The sequence below is a fragment of the Epinephelus lanceolatus genome, chromosome 10 (assembly GCF_041903045.1).
Source record: "Epinephelus lanceolatus isolate andai-2023 chromosome 10, ASM4190304v1, whole genome shotgun sequence".
Classification (NCBI taxonomy): domain Eukaryota; kingdom Metazoa; phylum Chordata; class Actinopteri; order Perciformes; family Serranidae; genus Epinephelus; species Epinephelus lanceolatus.
Window position 1 is genome coordinate 11,678,099 of NC_135743.1, and position 23,192 is coordinate 11,701,290.

At 41.4% G+C, this 23,192-nt stretch overlaps 1 protein-coding gene across 1 annotated transcript; it reads right to left on the reverse strand.

Annotated features, from left to right (window-relative positions):
• Window positions 1-645: 645 nt before the first annotated feature.
• frrs1l (ferric-chelate reductase 1-like) lies at window positions 646-7,550 on the reverse strand. Its single transcript, XM_033640077.2, has 5 exons — window positions 7,019-7,550; window positions 6,586-6,670; window positions 6,151-6,289; window positions 1,995-2,241; window positions 646-1,911 (listed from the first exon to the last, which is right to left on the reverse strand). The coding sequence occupies exons 1-5, from the start codon at window positions 7,221-7,223 to the stop codon at window positions 1,739-1,741; spliced, it is 849 nt and encodes a 282-aa protein (XP_033495968.1). The 5' UTR covers window positions 7,224-7,550; the 3' UTR covers window positions 646-1,738.
• Window positions 7,551-23,192: the final 15,642 nt, after the last annotated feature.

The window sequence follows — 23,192 nt, forward strand, 5'->3', positions numbered from 1 at the left end:
CAGTGTTGTTTAAATTCTAAGGTAAGAAGTCCTGTTTGTGGCTTTATGGATGAGAAGTGTTTTTATCTAGTGTGATTAAAATAATGCTTTAACAGTTGATCATTAGAAGACACGTCATTATTAGCAGGTCTTTTTTATGTACATGTTGCAAAAGTGTGTTCATGGAAACCAAGGAAGCAGCCCCCTTGAAATAATGTTGATGGTTGAATATATTATAAAATATTAATTTTATTTAACTCATAATATATGGCATCTGTGAGGGGTTTCTTTTCTTAGTGGTGATGATTGCAGATTGAAACCAGCTGAAAGGAAAACGGAGGAGCTGTTAGCCTGGCCAACGTGAAAACACAAATGGCCCTATCTAGAGCCAGTGTTTGTTTTGTCTGTTCTGGGCTACTGTAGAAACATGGCAGTACAACATGGCGATCTCTGTAGTCAAAGACCCGCTCCCTATGTAGATGGAAATGAGTCATTCTAATGTAACAAAAACACAACGATTCTTTTTTTCAGGTCGTTACACACTAAAGAAAACATAGTCATTGTATTATATTCCATTTCTGCCATTACATCCCTCTATAGCCTACACACTGAACCCCAAACTACACCTAAAAAAGGCCACTGTTGGAGGTGAGTCCAAAATTTAAATTTAGTTTTTTAACATTCTCAAACATTTATTTATTTATGTTCACAGTTTTTCAAATGTAAGTTGGGGTAGACACTGATTGTTACCCTGGAAGACTGTTACCAGACCTGATTTCCAACAAAATCTAAAGTTAGCAGGCTGCTAACATTCATGCACTCTCAACATACAGAGAACATGAGAACAGTGTCCTCAGCGGGAGCTATGGTCCTAAAAATCATCTCCTACGGCCTTATTCTGTTTGACTGACGGAGCTGTTACTTCAACCACAGCATAATCTGCACTATCTTGTGTATTCTGTCATATCTTCACAGGTTTATTGATTATAAACACAACCATGTACAGATCAAAAGGCTACAGTAACAGCCTGGGGAAGTAAAAGTCCATGTCCAAGCAAACTGTTCTCCAGTCCACAGTTTGCTCCTCTTCAGTGTGTTATTGCTTACAACATTAACTCATGTAGCAGTCTCTCTCTCTCTGTTCAGTCACAGTGCCACAGTACTGATAAACCCAACAGCTACTGTGGTTAAGGAAAGGGGAAAAAGTTGTGAAAGGAAAGTAGGGAGAAGTGAGCCGAGCCACGTTATTATGAGTGCCAAACATAAGGAGAAAGTCTATGAAAATCTTTTGCATGGTGAACGCACACTGTAGGCAGTAACCTAAAACCCTGAAAACCATATTATGTGACAGTCCCTCATCATCAGCAGTGAACAGCGGGTTTTAAATAATTTCCAGGTTCTCCATAGCATGCAGTATTTTGAAGACTTTTTGGATATATTTGTCGTTATGTGCAGTCCACATATTTTTGTATTTGGAAGCGATCATAAATACTGAAAATAATTGTCTTATTTATACTAAAACATTACCCTTATCAGACCTCTTGTTTTGTACTGACACCAGTACATGTCACCTCTATAATACAGGTTTAATAATTTGCCAGAATCCTCTGTATGAGTTCAGAGCGATGAATATATACTCTATTGTGTTTAATATATCTAATACAGTGTTTCCTTGTGCAAAGTGCACACTTGAGTGCGGCTCAGACAACTTTATTTTTTATTGCTACTTCTCTTCCCGCATTTTCCCCGCTGTGCTTCATTATGGCGTTCCCATTAGTAAGTAGAAGGTGAGGGCGACTATGAGCAGTAAGCAGAGGGGAGAGTTGAAGGTCTGGTAGGCTGTAGAAGGCATGAAGATGTCCTCGTACTTATAGATGCTGATCATGTGGTCGCTGACAGGCGGACTGTCAATGTCATGCCTCGTGATGGAACCTGTTGGAAAAGGAAAGACGATGTTAAACGTCACGAAAGATAAAGACAGACAGTTTGCTTGATGCTGGAGCTCGATCAGTCACCTTGTATGGCAGGTCCCCATGCAAACAGGTAATACCACGACAGGTGTAAGTCCACAAGTGTTTCCTCTCTAGGGACGTATAACGGCCGTTTGAAGCGGCAGGTCACCCTGTTGTTCTCAAAAATGCCCTCCTCGTCTCTCGCAGGGTTCCTCTTTATTTCCTTTGCCCACTGGCCGACATTGTAGAAGTGATGAATCCGTACACGTCCGTTATCGTCATGGACACAGCCCATGACATCGTCTCCTCCCTGAGGAAACAGGAAGGAATGTAGGGCTTTATTTCTTGAAAAAAAAAACCTGACTCTGATTCAAAATCTAATTAGGACAGATGCTATTATTGTTCATGCACGTGCAGTCTACCCCTGAGTTTCCTGCCACAGAACTGTCACAAAGTGAGACTGAAGCTAAACGAGACAAGAGACATGTTTTGACGCTACAGCTGATTCTCTAAATGTTTAAAGGGTATACTATGCAGGATTGCTGGTTACTGTTTATGCTGCAACATCTCAGGGCTGCTGTGAAACTGTGCCTACTTAGGGTTACAAAAAAGTTTGTCTTGGGTGTGTCGGTACAATGGACAAACAAGAGAGGACAGCAAAAATGATAGAGTGGATAAAAATAGCAGCAAATGTTTCGTTCCCTGAGCACTGATGATAGTAAAGGACTAAAACATTTGCTGCTATTTTTATGCTATTTTTATCCTGATCCTGTGCATTTATCTTCTCTATCTCCTTTAACTTTAGCTTATATTGGAAATATGCTGTGTAGCATGTGAAATAGAGTATGGTGAATGTGCTAGGAAAGGTAGTATCAGCACAGTCACTACCTGGAGCTCGCATAAACGGAGCCTGGGTTTGTTGAAGGTGGCAGTGCTGTTTGGGCTGAGAAAGCCATGTGTAAATAAGGTAAAGGAGGTTATTGGGTTGGTACAGGGAGGGGAGCAGTGAGACCTGGCATTAGGGGAGTGTCTCTGGGACGCCAGAGCCTCCTGGAGGTGTCGTAGGACCAACTAGACAAAACACTGGTGAAAGGAGGTTCACACCCGATGACCCCAAAAACATGTTAGTTATGACTGCTCACTGGTCTGTATAGTTAAGCCTTGCCATAATAGCTCATCATAGGGCTTAGGAGGTTATTTACTGAGTGCTGATCCTTTCTCTAGAGCACAAACTTCTTGTGTTTATTTGAACTTTTATTATAATTTTTTGCACTTTGAGCACCCTTTTTTGTGCACAAATGTCTTAAATAAATTGACTATTTTTGCATTGATCTCAGCCTGTGGACCTTTTTGTGACTTTCTAGCCCAGTTACATTGGTGTGTGGGTCTCTCCTCTGCCTCCCTGTCGTGGTTACTGTTAATAAACACATTCGCCAGTGAAAGTGAAATTAAAAGCCAACCCCAGATTCACTCTCATTTGGTGTTTCACCTCACTACTTCAGCATTTTTTCAGCACTGTGTCCAGTGGAGGCCTTCTGCTTATGGTCTGGCACCTGATCAAAACCTTTTTACAAAGTCCCAACCTCACCTTAACACTGTGGGGGGAACACACACATAAATGTTCCGACCACAGAAGATGAGAAAAGGTTGATATTTTTGTGTGTCCTGGCTTTAATTGTAAGCCCTCATATTTGTCTCGCCTTTACCAAGAGTGTAGATGCTGCAGAATTACAACTTCTCCCACCGACACAAAAATGCAAAAACATGAATGGTCCTATCTAGAGCCAGTGTTTGGTGTGTTGATATACACGTTTCATTCTAAGGTAATGAAAACATGATTCTCATTTTCAGGTGATTATAAACTAATGAAAACATAGTTATGAATATTTTATACCATTTGTGCCAATGGATGCCCTTAAACCATAAACACTGAGTCTTTAAATATGATGTATCCATGCTGTATTTATCATTAAAAGTCTTCCTGTACTGTGCATAAATTAGATTATGGACTATACATTTACAGTGGCACGGTCTGATGCAATAAATAAAATTAAAACACAAATATGTGTTGTGCTGCTCCAAACAAGACGCAGAGTAAAGGCAAGCTTTTGTATTTTCCAAACTGGACTATATTTTCCCATGTTTTTGTATCTAAAGCCCCGGTACAGCTCAGTTCAGTACGCTTTTTTTCCGTTCCCACTATGAAAAGTTGTAGATGGTACCAACGGAAACGTTCCGTACCATTTCCATTTTTGGTCCCCCCTCTGTTGGGGTACCTAGCACACAGATCTGGTACTAAAAGGTGGAGCTATTTTTGAAATTGGTTCAGTATTGAGAGAGACCACTACATCCGCAACGGCAAAACCGGTCACAATGTAACCCCTACAGGCAACTGCGCATCGTCAGTTCACTTCCAATAAAATAGTTTGTTTCTGTTTTGCACTGGCAGACTCAGATTGTTATAGGAGGTGTTTACAACATTACAGAAAAGACCCTACAGAGAAATTAACATGTTCTTGTATCTTCGGCAGGTCTGTTTGTTATTGTTACCAAGTGTCACTCAATGAGAAGTCTCGTCGTTCACGAGAGGTGACTTGTTGCAGGAAAAATGACAGTGGAAACATTACTGAGAGTTGGAGAGAGGAATGCCAGGTAGAGTTTGACAAGTTAAGAGTAAAAGATTTTCATTGTCATGGCTGAATATTTAGCTGATTTTGACAATGTGAAAAGTCTGAGATTTCAGAGTGAGACTTCTCTGGCAAGACTTACAAAAACAGACTGGATCAGCAAAAGGTAAAGAAAATGTCTGATTTCTCTGTAGGGTCCTTTCTGTGGTGTTAAACACTCATTATAACAATCTGCCACTGTCAGTGTGAAAAACAAGCACTTATAGTGGATGTAGTCTGAGTGGGTGGAAGTTCGCTGCAGAGATCAGCCTCTCATTGGGCAGAACGAGCCACCCGCTGAAGTCCCACCCTACCACCTCTGGTTGTGTAGCAGTTTTCAACCGTTTTCAACACGTCCTTTACTAACTTTTGTGGTGTTTGGTCTTGCGGGGATGTAGCCATTTTTCTGCCATGGTTCGCGTCCTGTAGGTGATATTTTTGTGCGCGTGTCACAGCAAAACCTGTTTCCCCCCGGCAATATTTTTGCAAGCGCACCGTTGCTGTGGCACCGCCCAGAACGATTGTGATTGGTTGAAAGAAGTACAAGCAGCCGGGGTGTTTTTTTCTCCAATCTCAAAGTGAGAGTCGGCCCAGCCAGACCTTTCTTTTCTTGAGAAAGGTCTGGTGAGTGAGACTATAGTGGATGTAAATCAACGATGCACAATTGCCAGCAGGGATTACACTGCAGCCTGTTTCGCCACTGTGGCTGCAGCAGTCTTTGTCAATACTGAGACACTTAGTCACAAAAACAACATGATTTTGCCAAGAAGGACATGCTCCTGGATCAACATCCCATATCACATCCCAGGGCCAGCACTGCAATCAACCAATCACAGCCCTCTGACATCATCAGTGTGCTGCTCCTGTGCTTCTTTTAAAATTCCTTTGTGCTTCTTCAGAGCTAAGCTAGTTTTCCAAATTGAAGTTAGTACAAATTAAACAAAATCCTCAGTAACACTGACCAAAAACCATGTAAGCTACTGCAGGGTTAGCGAGTTAGCTTGCTAACTAGGTTGGCTATGCTAACAAGTAGGCTTACCAAAAGACTAAAGTGTTGTTCATTAACATTAAGAGGAAGGATAATATCATTTTGCAGTTATTATTCAGAGTATCGTGATAACATAAAGACCAAACTAGGGCACTTTGCCTAGTAGCAAGCTTTCGAATTAGCATAGCCTACCTACTTAATAGCACATTAACTCATTAACATTTAAGCTTATTGGAAAGCCTACTTGTTAGCATAGCCAACCTAGTTAGCAAGCTAACTTCCTAACCCTGCAGTGGCTTACACAGTTTTTATTCAATTGTACTAACTTCAAATTGGAAAACTAGCTTAGCTTTGAAGAAGCACAAAGGAACTTTGAAGGAAGCACAGGAGCAGCACACTGATGATGTCAGAGGGCTGTGATTGGTTGATTGCATTGTTGATCCAGGAGCATGTCCTACTTGGCAAAACGATGCTGTACCAGGAAGATAAGGTCCAGGTTCAAAGATACCAAAGTTTCCCTTCACAAAGTCTCAACAGTCAGTGGTGTTGTTGTGCAGTTGCTCACCATTTTCTTGTCAGAGGAGAAACCTACGGCCACCCAGCCATCTGTGTCTGCACTCATCTCGTACTCCACATCTGTCCCGATGCGCCGATAACTCAGAAAGTAGTCACACGTCTCTGCATCACACCCTGGCTTCCCATATCTGTGCACAGACACATGAATACTTTCACTGTAAAGGCACTGCAGAGAAACAGATCTCAGCTGAGACGCTTCACAATATTCAGAATATCATGATGACACAAAGACCAAACTTGGACACTTGTGAAATGAATTACAGCCAGGTTTCAGAGAGTAAAGACTCAGAGGAGAAGTCTGTGTTTAGCTCCAGCTCTCTGAAGTCAGGCCACAGCATCTAGGATAAAGCAGCCCCGGGGAGCACAGCTGCACTGCTCCTGTTTCAGGAAGTGGGAGCTGCCAAAAGATGCGTCCTTCTCTAACCTTATGCAGCCTTTGGTTACTCCACAGTCGCTGACTTTGATCTTGGCGAAGGGATCCACTGGTGGGGCGGTGGGGAATGGGTAACCTGCAAGATGTAAAATCAGCACTCTGTTGGTTCCACACAAAAACAATTGGTGCTTGGTTTCAAGACAGTCAAAGGGCCAAGCAGGGGGAGGCGGGCCATCTGCACTGTGTGTGTGTGTGTGTGTGTGTGTGTATGAGGAAGAGGGGGTGGGCAGCAATCACCAGGGAGCTGGCCTGGGTGCTGAAAGGCCCTGCATGGTGCAGACAGGTTGGATGCAAGAACAAATAAACAGCATATGTTCAGTTTGCAGTTTCTGTTTAATTCTACCGCTTTAAGCTTGTGTGTTATAAGTTTGTTTATTACGCATGACATTTGAGCCATATCCACCAAGACGCATTAGAGCCTTACCGTCATCAGACAGATATCTGGACTCCAGGAACTCGGAGGCGAAGGTGCTGTAGGAGTCCTTGTGAGGCTCCTGATGTCCCGGCTCTCCGTGCTCCCCGTGCCCGGCCCTGAGTGCTCCCTCGTCGGTGGGGCTCGGCGCGACCCCCCACCATCCGCTCTGGATCAGCAGCATCGTCAGCTGCGCGAGCCTCCGCAGGAAAATCATGGTCAAATGACGTCAAAAAAAAGAAGACGACTACTACACCAACCTGAAATCAAATCGGATCCTCATTGTTGTTTGAATTTCGGTATCTTCGCAAGTGCCCATCGCAGCGTCATCAAAAATCATCCCCGCATCCCGACCGCCTGTTTGGCTGTTTACGCGCAGGGATGTGGATGTGGGGGGATTCAACGCCGATGATCGCGTGATTTAGAGGCTAATCCGATCCTAAATTACCCAGATTTGTAATCGTACCACCTAATTCACATACACGCCCATAATCCGCTTTGAAATCCGAATCTAGATGCTCAGGAATGCTCATTAATCTTCACAGATTTCAGTGGGAGTATTGGCCGGATGAATGGTTTCGTCCAGCCTCCCTCTGTCCTCCCTCCTCACTCAGTCACAGTCACATCCAATGAGGAGCCGCTACGTGCTGATATCAGATCAATCAACCGGGGATTGTGCCCCATGGCCAGAGATGGAGAGGGTGTTTCACACTCAGTTCAGAGATTCAGAGTATATGGATCAGCTCAGACAACAGGAACACAAGACCATGAGAATAGACCTAAATAAATAAATACATATTGCCTATGCCCATTATATTATTATTAATTTTGTATAGTTAACTACTCAACAGTTTTGGGCCATAAAAGGAATGATTTTTAAAAATTTTATTTATCTGTATTTGTATTTATTTCATTATTTTCGTCAGGCAGAATTTGTAAAACTGAACATCAATATATTTGGTGTCAATTAGTCATAAGTACTGTATATTGCTATTCATTAACAAATGTTCAGAGAAGTTATTTCACGCTATTTTAGAAGTTACCTGGCTAACTGAGTAATCCTGCCTGGTGCAGCCCCACCTGGACTCTAGTTTCTGCAGGCAGGTGTCTGACTGATGGACATTATCTACAAAACCAAGCTGATATTCCTGCACTTTCTCATGAAGAGTGAGGTATTTCTTTTATTTATTCATTGTTTGTTTGTTTGTCTGTCAAATAAAAAAGTTGTCTGAGCCACACTCAAGTGTGCACTGTGCACAAGGAGACAATGTATGAGATATATTAAACACAAAAGAGTATATTAGATATTATTATTATTATTAAACCTGTATTATAGACATGGCAGTTTCATGTATGACCTGTGAACAAGTGGGGACTTTTTGCAATAAATTGAGTGGTATTCTTTGTTGGCATCATTTCATATCACATGGTCACGGTCAATTTGATCATTTATTTTACAAATACTTTTTTTGTAGCTTTGTTAAATCAAACTAGATTCCTCCTGAGGGAAGCTTTGCTGTAGTTTAACTTCTGCCAGTGTGAAGTAATTGGTCGCTTGCACAGCTTTCAAACTTGCTTCCCCAACACTGCATTTACACCCCTACTGTACTTCAGTACGGTTTAGAGCTACCTGTACTTTACCTGAGAATTTTTATTTTCTGCTATGTTAGACTTCTACTCCACCACATCCAAGAGACAAATATTGTACTTTATACTCCACTACATTTATCTGATAATTTTAGTTACTGGTTATTTTGCATATTCAGGTTAATAATAGAAAACAGAATCACTAACTAGCCAATATTATGATGTGATATTATAGACTGAGACAAAACTTTAAAGATCCCTGGAGGTGAATTCATAAGCTGCCCACCAGATAAAGTATATAAATTATTTAAGATGAGATCCACCTCTACCAGCTGCAATATTACAGTGATGAACACATAAATGCATCAGTAGTTACAATTCAATAATACAATATGATATAGATTATTATTAAATGGGCCATTGTGCATAATAAGTACTTCTGCTTTTGAGCAGAGTATTTCTATGTTATAGTAGTCTCGCCACCAGACAATCAGAGATCTCTGCCTTCTGATAGTCTGGGGACACTCCTTTCTAAAGTGTGTTTAACACACCGGCGAAAACGGCCGGCAACAAAGCAACGCCTCTTACATTTTTGAAAAGGACACGCCTTCTCGGTAATGTGCGCTCCCCCTTTTCTCGTCCGCAAGGAAACAAACACACAGAGAGCTTGAAAATGGATGCCGAGAGATTTAACTCCGTTTTATCAAACGTGTGCTCATCCGTGAAGAAAATATTTTTTCCAGCGGATGTCTTAGTTACAACATGATTGAGCTAGCTGGAGTAGTTTCATGTCGTATCCGACAACGGGAGGCTTTTAACAGATGACGTCCTGATGTTAGCTTTGCTGCTGCTGTTAGCTGTCCTTGTCAGCTGATGCTTTCTAGACATCGTGATTTCCCAAAACTGAATAAATACCACACATAGCAACACAAAACTGCTTTGCTAGCTCAATCATGTTGTGACTAAGATATCCGCTGGAAAAGATATTTTTTTCACGGACCGTTTAATGAGTTATTACCTATTACAGACACCGCTAACGGCTAACAGGGCTAACAGCTAACGGTTAGCCCAGCTAAACGTGCACACAGAAATAGTAATGTTTGTTCAATTGTGTTTATAGACTTTACAAACATCGGGTTAGTCCAAACGGTGATACAGTGATGTGAAAAATGTGATATATAGGCTATATATACAGCTAAAAGCTCTGCTGGTTTTCTACCCGGAAGTATTTGTAAACAACAAGGCGAATCCCTCTATAGTCCGGCCGGACGGATGAGTCATGGCCTTGTAAAAGATTATGTTTGTTTCTTTTAGTTGGCGAGAATGTGTCGCCGCAAACGCGACAAACACCCACTAACTTTGACGGCGTTTTCTGCGAGCACGGCTGAGCCATTTTGTACCGCTACACGTGTTTCTAGTGGGACTCTGTTTACATGCACAAGAGTTCAGCGAGCCACCGAAGGACCGCCCTGCAGATTTACTATTGGTTCTGCAACGTAGGGAGTTTTTTAAACTCTGAAATTGTATCCGCCCATGTAAACACAAAATCAGGGAGAAAGTCATCAGTCTTTAGTTAAGCAAAGCATCTAAAGACTGACTTGTGAGTCTACTATAGAAGGGGTGAGGGGAAAATCAGAAAATCAATACGCATGGTATTGTGATCTATTATTAACACTGCAAATACATATTTAACCTTTGGTAGCCAAGTAGAGTGATAACATCAGCTGCTTTTTCAGTCCATCAAATACAGTTTGCTGCAATAAAAATGACCAAAGTGAGATAAACAAATGTTGACACTTTTTTAATATATACTTTTGGGGCTTTTTTGCCTTTAATTGACAAGACAGTTGTTTTAGTGTGAAGGGGGTAGAGAGAGGCGGGGATGACATGCAGCAAAGGGCCGTAGGTTGTAACCAGTGTTGCAGTAACGTAACTACTTTTATTGGGTAAAAAGTAGTGTAACGCGTTACTACTGAAAATATGGTAAAGGAACGTAGTTACTTTGTCAGTTGGGCACAACGTTACTTTTCCCGGGGACAGAAGCGCCAAAATCAAGAATCGTATGGGGAATATGGTATGGTATATAAGATACACATGCCTCCTCGGATTATTTTAACGGTTTGTCAACCGAAGACAGGTTAGCTTATTGTAATAAGCTAACAATTAGCAACGGAGTGAGGTTTCCTGACCCGTACTTAATGTCGGGTTAGTAGGTCACCGACCCAACGAAATGGCCTAAGCTACAGTGGCCGGACATTTTTTTATATCTTGTGGAGAAACCCAGCGTTTATGCGCATGAAAAACTCAAAGCATATAAATCCTTTGATGTGTATAATTTTGTACTTTGCGGTCATGCCCAAGATATTGAATACCGGGATTTATCTGATGGTTTCTGTGCTCTACGGACCGAAGTACTCCCGAGCCAGCGACAAGGACACAAAACAGTAACGTTAACTAATGTACAAGACCTGGGCGATTCTGAACAAGTCGACCAACTATATACTGACAGCGAACTGCACTTGTATGGCTGGGTAAGTGTTGTTTAATGTAACGTTAACCTCGCTAGTCAGACCTCAGACATGGGCAACATATGACCCCAAAGGAAATCAAAACGACCCCCAAAACATCAATAAAATGCAGCATTGTGTTAACAGAAAACAGAACAATCATAACCTGCCTACCTTCCTGGCGCTGTGTGAACGGCAGCCTGTTGCAGCAGCTCCTATTTTGTGTATTTTAAATTGCTGCTGTGACATTGAAATTTCCCCCCGAGGGGTTAATAAAGTACCTACCATACCATAACATACCATACCAGAAGAGAAAATGAATTAATTTATTCGTGCAGGTCTGTAGCTTACTGCAAAGTATGAGTCTGTTACACAAACACAGTCACAGTTACACACGTAATAACAGAACAGAAAATGATTTATTCATGAATATGACACTATTCGTTCAAAGATAGTGTCTGTGAATATTAATATTTTCCTCATTCAGTGATGCAGCAGGTCTGGCAAATAGGCTATTAGTAGTAGTAATCTGTCATGTAACAAATTTATATAGCCTAGTTAACACAAATTAACTCTCACTCTTTAATCTTTATTTTATCACCAAAGTGGTAAATACCAGTGGGAAACTCGGATTTTTTCACATTTAGGAAATGAGACGGGGTTCTACCCAAAGTCAAGCACCATAAAAGTAACGTAAAAGTAATGAGTAACGTAAAAAGTTACTTTTCACAGAGGGTAGCTAAGTAAAGTAAGGGATTACCTTTTTAAGAAGTAACGAGCAAACACTACTTTTTAAAAGTAACTTCCCCAACACCGGTTGTAACTGAACCCAGGACCATTGTGGCAGGGACAAAACTTCTATACATGGGGTGCCTCCTCTATAAGGTGAACTAATGGGCAAGTTGCTTTGGGGACATAATTATCAGTTGATAAAAGGTAATAAATCTCAGTATGTCACAATATGTATTATTGCAATATTCAGCATATCACAAAACATTTAAAACTGCAGTAATGTTGTCGTGCTTAAGTATCATGATAAGATCATTTCATGGGCCACTGATGACTGCCACCCCTTCACTGTAGTATTACTGCTTTTAAATATCTGCCACCACTTTTTAAAAGTAGCAAAATTTAAATGTACTTTATCTTATAATACTGAAATCAGCCCATAAAATCCCCACCATGCTTTTGCATTATCCTGATTTCCTGCTGCACTTTCTTGGATGAAAAACATATCTGGCACACGACTGTCTAATAATGTGTGGGTTTTTTTTTATGCAGGTGCGAATCCAGATGCAGTTTAAAAATGTATGAGGACTGTGCAGCCTTGTATGCGCTCTCTGCATGCATTATTTATCTAACATTGTGCAGCTCTGCTTTAATTTGTGTATTTAGTTCACAATGCCTCTGTGTGTCTGATCCTGACTGCTTCCGAAACGCTGCGGTGCAGGAGATCCCGCAGGGGCATCTACAGTGCTGGTGAGTTGCTAAATTCATACACCGTTTGTAGACAGATGTGATCGTGTGCATAGTGTGAACGGATGAATATGAGTTGGTTCAACAGAACAAAACATCATCCAAATATCCTCACTCACATCCTTTAGCTTTAATTCCATCCTCTCTGTTTTTCAGTGGTTGTGCACAGTCCTGCCACTGGATGGTGATAGAAAGCCACAGTTTGAACTTCATCTTCAGGTCAGTTTAGGGACTCTCTTCTTTCACTACTGTTAACTTTTTAACAGAAAACCACTCTCCAACTGATGCAGTGATACGCCACAACAAACAGCTGAACACACTGAATACCTGGAGTCTCATTTATAAACATTGTGTACGCACAAAACAAGGCCTGAAAGAGGTGTACGCCACTTCCCACAGAAAAGCTGGGATCTATAAAAACAGACTTGATGGGAGAAACTTTGACCCATGCTCACGAACATTTTGGAAAAGGGAAATTGGTGATGTAGATGGTGAGGTGGAAGCCTCATGGAAGCTATTTTTTGGCTTTTGTCTGTACATACATTTTCAGAATGGATCCTACACAGTTTCATAATGAGACCCCTGGGCCTTTGGCTTGACTCTAACCATTCATTTCAATGCCATATTAATTATAATGTGAAGAAAATAAACCTCTGTAATGGTATTCTTTACCGATCTAGAAAGTGCTTTTCATTGAGTGTTAGAAGAAACTTGCATCACCTCATTTTACCAATTACCAATTATGCTGGTGTTGCTAATCAGGCTGCATCCAAAACTAATCTTCCACCTCTCAGTATAGTTTATAACGGACCGTGCAGATTTGTTCTTGGCTCCTTTCATTACTCATCATCACACAATGTATGAAACTTCTCCCAAGATGGCAGCAACAGTGGCTACAGTTTATTTTTTATTTTATACATTTCTATTAATCTAAGTATTTAAAAGAGTTTAATCAGTTCAATCAATCAGTTCACTGTATTTGTCACATAAAATCATACAAAATGTTCTCAGTGAAATGTAGTTTATGGTTCCTTTCTCCTGTAGTTATCAAGTTTAAAACTCCCTCTGGTTGGAATCATCTACCTGTAAATATGACATCATTCCTCTTATTTAGAAATGACCTGTCTTCTTATTATAGGATCAGTTGCACATGTTGATAAAAACACCTCTGCAATTTTGTTAAATTATGTTTTATAACTTCTTTAGTGCTTAAAGGAGCAGTGTGTAGGATTTAGTGGCTTCAAGCAGAGAGGATTACAGATTGCAACCAGCTGAAACTTCTGCCATGTGCCCAGTCATGTCCCGGGTAGAATTCCTTCAGTGTTCATTGTTCAGACTGTTTTAACAGGGAGCTGAATTATCCTCAGAGATCTCCTTATCTCCAAAACCAGGTGATTAAACTGGTAACAACACTGAATAAAGCAGTTTCACATTATAAATCAGTGTTTCTTGGATGCTGTTTGTCTCGTCCCAGACCAGCTGTAAGCACCAACCCAGCACCTGCTAATGTGCTCACTTTTTTTCTCTGAAGATCCAGGCATTCAGGAGGTTTTAACCGGGAGCTGAATTATCAGCAGAGGTCTGTTCCTCTTCAAGACAAAGGGACCATGTTTTCTGATGCTGTTCATTACGGTGAGGCTGGTGGCTCATGTGAAAATGAAGATGGCCCTATCTAGAGCCAGTGTTTGATTGCCTGTTCTGAGCTAGTGTAGAACTATGGTGGTGCAACATGGTGATCTCCATGGACGAGGACCTGCTCCCTATATAAACGGCTCTTTCTAAGGTAACGAAACATTATGATTTTTTTATTTTCAGGTGATTATACAGGTGGTTAGCATTGTCACTTCACAGCAAGAGGGCTCCTGGTTCCAACCCAGGGTGCGGAGTCTGCATGTTCTCCCTGTGTCAGCGTGGGTTCTGTCCAGGTGCTCCAGCTTCCTCCCACAGTCCAAAGACATGCAGGTTAATTGTTGAGTCTAAATTGCCCGTAGGTGTGAATGTGAGTGTGAATGGTTGTCTGCATCTATGTGTCAGCCCTGTGATAGTCTGCCGACCTGTCCAGGGTGTACCCCGCCTCTCGCCCAGTGTCAGCTGGGATAGGCTCCAGGCCCCGCGACCCCAAACAGGGCTAGCAGTTACGGAAAATGAATGAATGAATTAAAGTGAAGGCCAAATTTCAGGTAAAGATTTACCTACATATCTGTAAAGACTCCTGTCCCTTCAGTATGATTGCGTCTTACTTAAGAATAACAGCTGATGACAGAAATAAATTATGAATGTAATCCATAGTTCAGAATTACAGTGCTGGTAGAAATAAACATTACAGAATTGCAAATGCCTCTGACTCATTAAACCACGTAATGATGACAGTGAAATTAATATTTTTACACTTGCTCTGTGTCCAGTCATCGTCGTTCTCATATTTCCTCAGTGCCAAATATGTCCTGACTCAGTCCATTTCAGTCACTCTCACAAGTGTGAACAGAACTGTGGAAGGTTTAACACTGCGAGGAGCTTAACAGAACATCTCAAAGGAAGTCAAATTAGCATCAGAGTCTGATAATCTATAGAAACAACAGCAGTGACACCCAGATCCCCAGAAATACATGTAATGTGTGACTGGTTTTGTAACGGACTGTGCAGACTGTAGAGAGTCATATTTCATGTGTCATCACACACCTTGACTGACAAATAGAGCAGGTTTGAGCAGCTGGTTTTGCCAAATGGGATCAAATTACCAAAATTAATTGAATATATAATGCAACAAGTTACTTTAATTGTTTACTTTTGTTCAGTGTTTGTCGACAAAGTGACCAGAATGTTAAAAATAAAGTGAGTTTCTGAGACAGCACATGAGAAAGGCACAAATAAGACTGAGAAACTTCACTGTTCCCGTCTGTGTCCTGTAGGTGATGCTGGTGTTACACAATCTGAAACAGACTAGAAGTGTATGTTGAGAACATCGACTGTCAGACAGATTAAAGGCTGACTGACAATCACACACACACACACACACACACACACACACAGAGTCTGATGAATACAGTATCTGCACAAATAGGAAATGATACAATAATATCCATAATGATAAAAACATCTATCACTTTCAGACTCTGAGTTTCCATGTATGTTGTAGATATCTGTGTGCATGTGTCTGTGTGTTACATGTGCTTTTAAAGGTCCAGTTTGTAGGATTCAGGGGCATCTACTTGTAGAAATTGTATATAATATTCATAATATATTATAATATTCATTAATTTATAATCAATTGAATGTAACAATCATTGTGTTTTCATTACCTTAGCACACTGGTTACCAACCTGGGGGTCCCGACCTGTTAACACCTGCTAACATCTTGCTTTTTGGTGCAATGGGAAAGTTGTTTTTTTTTGTTTTTGTTTTTTTTTAAGATATTTTTTGGGACATTTTGCCTTTAATCAATAGGACAGACAAGTGTGAAAGGGGAGAGAGAGAGGGAGTGACATGCAACACAGGGCCACAGGCTGTAGTCGAACCTGGGCCGCTGCAGCAACAGCCTTGTGCATGGGGTGCCTGCTCTAACCACTAAGCCACCGACGGCCCGCAATGGGAAAGGTTTTAATCTGCATTAACACCCGGGTCAAATAAATCCGCAGTAGTCATGGGTATTTATCGCCTCTGGCTCTGATCGGCATCGTTGGGAACACAACACCTTGGTGAATGCATTAATTTAAGCCCCTATACTGGCGAGATGCAATGATGAGCCACCACAAAATACTGTCCATTTCCACACCGTTCCAAGTTCCTTAGTTTGCACCAAGTTAGAAAGACAGACAAGATAAGTAAAATATATATAAAAAAAATAAGTAACCACCATAAAGTTTTCACAGGCCGCCATGCTCCTCTCTTCTGTTGACCTGTTCTCCAGCCTGTCAGTGACACTGAATGTGACACACCATAAACAATTAAAAAAAAAACCCACACACACACAGAGGCGTACGCATCTGCTGCAGAGCCGTGTACACAGCTCTGGCCTACTGGCAATAGGAAAGAAGTCTATCAACTATGTTTAGCAGGTTTACCCGTGTTTAAAAAAAAACATGTACACATGCAAATTGTGGTGGAAAAGAGGTACAAATGAAATTGTTGCTTTTAAAGTTTAGATCAGATATAAACTTCTCCCAGGACAAAGGCACAGTAAAAACCTGAACACAGTCAGAGCCTTAAACAGCCTCGTCCTGCAGTTAAAAACAACCAAAGGGCTGACGGAGCAATGGTCAAGTGTCAGGGAGCAAGAAAACACAATTTTTCAAAAAAACAAGCCTAATAAGTATACATGATTTGTTTAAAAAAATTACGAAGAATTGGAATAAAAAAATCCATATGAATTTAATATAACTAGTCCATACCCACTGAGTGCACACTTGCCCACGTGCAGTTTCACATGGTGTGTGTTTGGGATACAGGTCATAGGAAATTGCAGATTAAATAGTCAACTGAACCCATTAAGAAGAGCAATGTATTCAGACAGAGTTTTTGTGGATTTGATAGTACGATTGCTTTATTGAAAGTACAGTAGTACCATTGCCAATAGTGGGATAGTTAGTGGGCTAAAACTGTACATTAGTAGTTGAGGTAGCACATTGAAAAGCAGATAGTTAAAGTCATTGCCTTATAGAAGCTCAGTTTTAGTAAGTCTTCCAACTTTTGCCAAGAGGGAACTTTAGATATTGGTCCCTAGATTATGTTCACCCAGTTTCATGCAGATCAGTCAAACTTCCTAGGAAGAGATCGATTTTAAGTGTTTTTCAAAAAATTCAAAATCTATATACCGGAAGTTATGGGTTCTTTAGGGAAACTTGTTCCTCATGAGGAGAGGCATGTCTGTGCAAAGTTTCATGTCTCTACGACATAAGGGGCATGAGATATGCCCATTCAAAGTTTGCCAATTCAATCGGTTGCTATAGCGCCCCTCTTTGGCCAATTGATGTAATATTGCTTCATTCACATCCTCCCATGACCCTCTACCACTGTGCCAAATTTCACATGGATTGACCAAGTCAGTGAGGAGAAAAACGTGGAACAGACAGACACACACACACACACAGTTTTCGTCATTATATAGTAAGATATGAAATAAAGTACGTCATTTAGTTAGGGGTTGTAATTTCAAGCCCAGTCTCACTCCAAAGTCGTCGAAATCCAGCGTATTTTAGATTCTTTTTTCCTAAACCTAACCATGTGTGTTTGTGGGGAAAAAAACGTCAATGTGCAGCGTTGTACCGATGTAGTGCATTGTTTTGAAAGAGTGAAAACTGAAGTGTATTTTGAAAGAAGACAATGCATGTAGCAAAGAGAACTTGACACGGTGTCCCAGAACGAGGTCAGAGTGAGAACGGTCCCTTAGGGAAACAAGTTGTGAGCCACTACCTTAGAATGACACGTTTATATCTACATACAGAGCGGGTCCTCTTCCACAGACTCTGCATGTTGTTCTACAGTAGAGTGAACAAACCAAACACTGGATCTAAATAGGGTCATTTGCGTTTTCATATTTTCACGTCAGCCACCGTAATTCTCCTGCACGTAGCTAAATCCTCCACACTAAACCTTTAAGTTTCCATTGGACTGTTTACAGGTCTTAAACGCGTCCACTCAAGCATACAAAACCTGTTTTTTGTATCATGCTTGAATGCACATACGTGTGTGCACATAGAAGAGTGTGTGACCTTTAACCCCTGCTCTCTTTACAGCGTCTCTCTCTGCAGACACAAATCAACCTGATCAATCGCTCCTCTTGTTCTCGATCCGCCCAATTATCCCTCGTTTATCCTCCATTATTTCCATGTCTACCTCCTCTTTCTCTCTCTCCCTCCCAATTACCATTCTGTGTAGGGGGCAATGCTTGCTGGGTAATGAGGGACTCTGGGCGTACCAATCTTATCTTAATAGCCTTAAAGGGCCACTCATTAACACAAACACTCACTCTGTCTCACACACACACACACACACACACACATCTGTCCCTGCACATCATGCTATAGCGAGAGATGGAGTGATGGGCATGATGGATGCAGTAGGGGAGAGAGTACGAGAGAGAATGAGACAGAGGAGAGGAAGGGGATGGTGGGAGAGACGCGGTGAGGAGGGGGTGTGGCAGGCAGGGTGGTGGTGGTGGTGGTGGTGGTGATGATGGTGGGGGGTGTCTGGTAAATGTCAGCGGTGTGTCTCCTGGGCCTGAGAGACGAGTTAGTGACAGGATAACAATGGCCGCTGGATCCATTCAGAAACACAGCTGCTGTGAGTGCATGCCTGGATCTTCTGCTTAGCCATCAACTGGCACTTGTAAAGCCAGAGCTGAGCACACACATGCACACAAACACACACTAATAGAAAAATGCATGGCTGGCACACATGCAGCTGCTCTCAATTGTGCGGACACACAAGGTAAGCCCTGGATGTTATGGAGGATCAGCAACGATGTGGACGGCTTAGTCAGGGCTGTCAGTCAATAGAGGCCCCAGTAGATTCGAACATACGTCCTGCATACTCATATCTACTCTGCCACTGCTTTTTCTCTTCCCTCTGATGAAGCTGGCGAGATTTTACATTTCTCTCGTTGTCAACAAATCATATAAAAGGACCAAAACCAACACTGATATTGTTTGTGTGGCTTTTACATGCTAAACTGTAACTACAATTAAACACTAAGTTCTATTGCAATTGCTCCAAACTGGTGGGTCGCAGCAAGTGACTCGCAAACATGTCAAGTTTGTGAAAAACAAACTTTATTTTTAAATACAGTGAATTTCCAGCACAGAGCTTTTATTTTGAAGTGCCGTTTCTTGCTGTAGAGCGAGTGAATAACAGACAACTACTTGAAATAGACAACAAACTAGCTTGGCAACAACGCCAAACGCTACTATGATGCTGACTATATTAAAGTGTGTTGACCTTGAACTCATGACTAAGGAGAATCCTGGACCCCGTGGCTGGACCAGTTGGGAACCACTTGTCTAGTGTGGAGTTAGAAGCATGTAGTGCTAGTAAGGTTGGACGACTGAAACTTCTCCCGTGTGCCAAGTCTGTGTAGAAGAACCACAGGGGCCGACGCGAAAATGCAACAACACTTATGTAGAGCCAGTGTTTGCTTCGTCTGTTCTGGTCTACTGAACACCATGACAGACTCTGTGGAAGAGGGCCCACTCCATATGTGGATTTAACGGCTCATCCTAAGGCAATACAAACACAACAAATCTCGGTTTCAGGTGATGACATTGGGCGAGAGGCAGGGTACACCTTGGGCAGGTCGCCAGCGTATCACAGGGCTAACAGAATAATGAGATAACAGGTATGAATATTTTACATCATTTCTGCTAATAGACGCTACTAAATCCTACACTCTGGACCTTTAAGAGTGAAGGTAATCAAGGCTCGCCAGGTGTTTTACTTTGAGAAAAACTGATGCTTTGCTCTGTGACTCAGTTGTCACAGTAATACACAAGAGGCACACCTGCAGCTATCCAATGTGCTCACTAGTGCACCACTAGTCTCTTGTTGAGGCCGATGCAGCTTAAAACCAGAAAGTTTAGTTTACATATTAGTCTTATGGGAGCCTGTCAGACTGACAGTCACAGACGCCGACACATGCACAGCCCGGCCTATGGACTCAATATGTGTGTATCTGACAGATATTTATATATTTATATGTATACTTTGTTTTTATTTCTGTCTTTTTTTCCCCTCACAATAAACAATGACAATACGCAACCGCAAAACTTGCTAAATTATTTTTATCCTTATATAACGGACTCAGGAGACTTCTATCAGTGAGATAAATAGTGGAGTAACTGTGGAGTAACTAGTTACATGTAATGGAGTTACATAATTAAATTACAAAATACATGTAACTGTTATCATTTACAGTTAATGGGAAAAATAAGTAATTAAATTACAGTTTCTGATCAAAATGTTGATGATTAGGGGTTACACTCAAATGTGTGGTAAAAAACTTAAATGTAGAATAAAACATTAATCTAAAAAAAATTATTTTTTCGCCGTGCAGGACTGCCTTCAGTTGGCATATTTCGGACGACGCAGGTCAGCAAAGCCACTGAAACAAATTTCAGTGCAACACTTCTGCACTTATGTTTTTATGTAAGAAAAGTTACACAGCAGTAATATGTGTAACAAAGTCAAATGTACATTTGTAATATCAAGTAGTGTAATGACACAAAATGTGTTTCAATTGTTAACTCACACTCTCAGGCCTCCATAGTCAATATGTGAAACGTTTGATTCTCAGTTTCTGCACCTTTAGGGGTACCCCACCTATATAGGGGTGTCTCCTGCCTTATCTCTCCCCTTTTGCTGTTGTGCTCTGTGGGAGAGGTAAGCCACATTGCTCTTGCAGTAATTTCCGTGTTTTAGCACTGTTATGCTGTTTATAAGTTCATTTTTCAGCCTTAACTTATTGTAGAATTTGCTAACATGTTCCTGTGTCACTTAATTTGTGTAGGGGCTTGAGTTATCTGGTCGTAATTAATGTAGGATTTTGTTTTTACCTCTTGCCGTCAGAGTTGTCACGATTAAACAGAGATCGCCTCCAAAGATATCCAAGGTCTGGGCCTCTTCATATCAACACAAGGCAGACATCACTGGAGTCCATCAGGTACATTAAGAACTTTTCAACATTATTGCCTAGTTTAAAACATTTGTTAGAAAATGTAATAAGTTACAATGCTTTGATAACATAATGAATACATTTTCAACAGGGTAACTAGTAATCTAGTATTTTATTTAAAGAGAAACAAACACTGGATATAAAATCAGAAAAAGCTGAATGTGCATTGTTTCCTGTGAATTTTATGAGCAATTACATAATTTTAAAACAGTGTGGGAAAGGCGGACTCCGCCAGTAACAACACAAACTACTTTATAGAGAGAAAATGACTGACAGGACAAACTTTTAATGTCTATTTCAGGGGAAAACACCAACTATAAACCCAAATAATAAAACAAATGTCAAGGATGATAACTTTCATCTCATCTCAATATCAAACATTATCATTACTCTTTTATGCTCTTTAATATGTTTTAGATTGTGCCTGCTTTGGTTCATTTTTCGAAAAGTTTTCTAATATATTTAAACGGGAACAAATGGTTTTTTGAAGTCAACTGAATTAATTGAAAAACAGACTTCATATTGCAGGTGTTGGTCTTTTAATGGGACTTGCTGACAATAAGTAAAATATGGAACAGCTTAAGTTAAAGTATCTCATCTCTTCTCATTTCTTTTGTTACTATTTGGTGGCTAATATTCTAAGTGTATCATTTTATACCCTCACAGAGCTGCAGAAACTAACCCATAGGCTTATTATGGCATCTAAACTCCATGTTGGATACCTCCGACCTCATTCTCTATCGGCTAGATCACTTATCGACTCACCACCTCTTATAACGGCAAGCTATTACCCCTGTCTCCAACTCTCACACACACACAAACAGTCATAAAGCAGGTCTGTGATGAAGCTGCAGGCCTCCTCACCTCCAGGGCTTCATTTAGGAGTTGTCAGAAATCACTTTACTCACAGAGGACAGTAAGCTCTATTGGCATGTCTGTTGTCTGCGGAGCAAATGCACCTCCACCCCACCACACCCCTCCCACCTACAAAGACACTAAGAAGCCATGCATGCTTACTGATGTGTGCTTTTTACACTTATTGTGGAATTCTCTGTCAGAGTGGGATGTGAACAAAAGCATGTCTGTCTTTGTCTAATTTGCATACGCCGTTTGGTTTGTCCAGTCCGTCTGTTGGGGTCTCTGTGTGTACCAAAGGCTAAGAGCTTCCATTGTGCTGATGAAATGTTTGCTTTAGAGATAAGGAGGCACAGATGAGACATCGATCAGCACTCGTTAAACACCTCCAACTGTGGTGACACACATTCACATGCACGCACTCAGTTACATGAACACGTACAGCCGACAAACAGAAAAATTCATTAAAACTCTGAACGTATTTGATCTGATTCCAGCCTCTCATACATCAGTCTTCTGCCACATGAGTGAGTCTAAAAGCTTGTATTGACAGCTGACTTAAAATGCTTGTTGTCAGTAGACTTATCCATTAAGCTGTGACACTGCTCTCTCTCCATATAGACACGCCGACTGGCTGGGGCCTTAAGCAGTGATTATGGTGTTGGGCAGTGGGAGCTGGGGGCTGCACCGTCATTAGTCTGGTTAATCAGAGCCTTGCTCCAGGTTAAGCTCCGCAGCCTCAAGAGACAGGCTGATGAGCTGAGAGCCGTGCCCAGCCTGCAGTTCTCCGGTCTGGGCTCCAGCGGCTCCCCTGGCCCCTGCCTGCTCCAGCCAGTAATCTATAACTCTCCCCTGGAGCACCGTGCGGAGGCTCAGCCTCCTGGACAACACTGACACACGATGCATGGTAATGAGACACACAGAATGACACACTGTCACACACACCTGTTCGCACACACCCACACTCACCGCTGATGCAGTGTTAGCAATCGTCACAGAGTTTCTATGAGTTTGGCTGTATTATGCTCAATAGCACTCCAAAAACAAGCGGCTCCCTCTGTGTTTCACCAGTTAGCTGTGACCTTGACTTGATGACCGA

Excerpts from the sequence above, each read along its gene's own strand:
- frrs1l (XM_033640077.2), bottom strand. The coding sequence starts at position 7,223 with ATGATTTTCCTGCGGAGGCTCGCGCAGCTGACGATGCTGCTGATCCAG. Across the intron at positions 6,290-6,585 it reads GTAACCAAAGGCTGCATAAG|ATATGGGAAGCCAGGGTGTG; the intron begins GTTAGAGAAGGA and ends GTCTGTGCACAG. Across the intron at positions 2,242-6,150 it reads TCTCCTCTGACAAGAAAATG|GGAGGAGACGATGTCATGGG; the intron begins GTGAGCAACTGC and ends CTGTTTCCTCAG.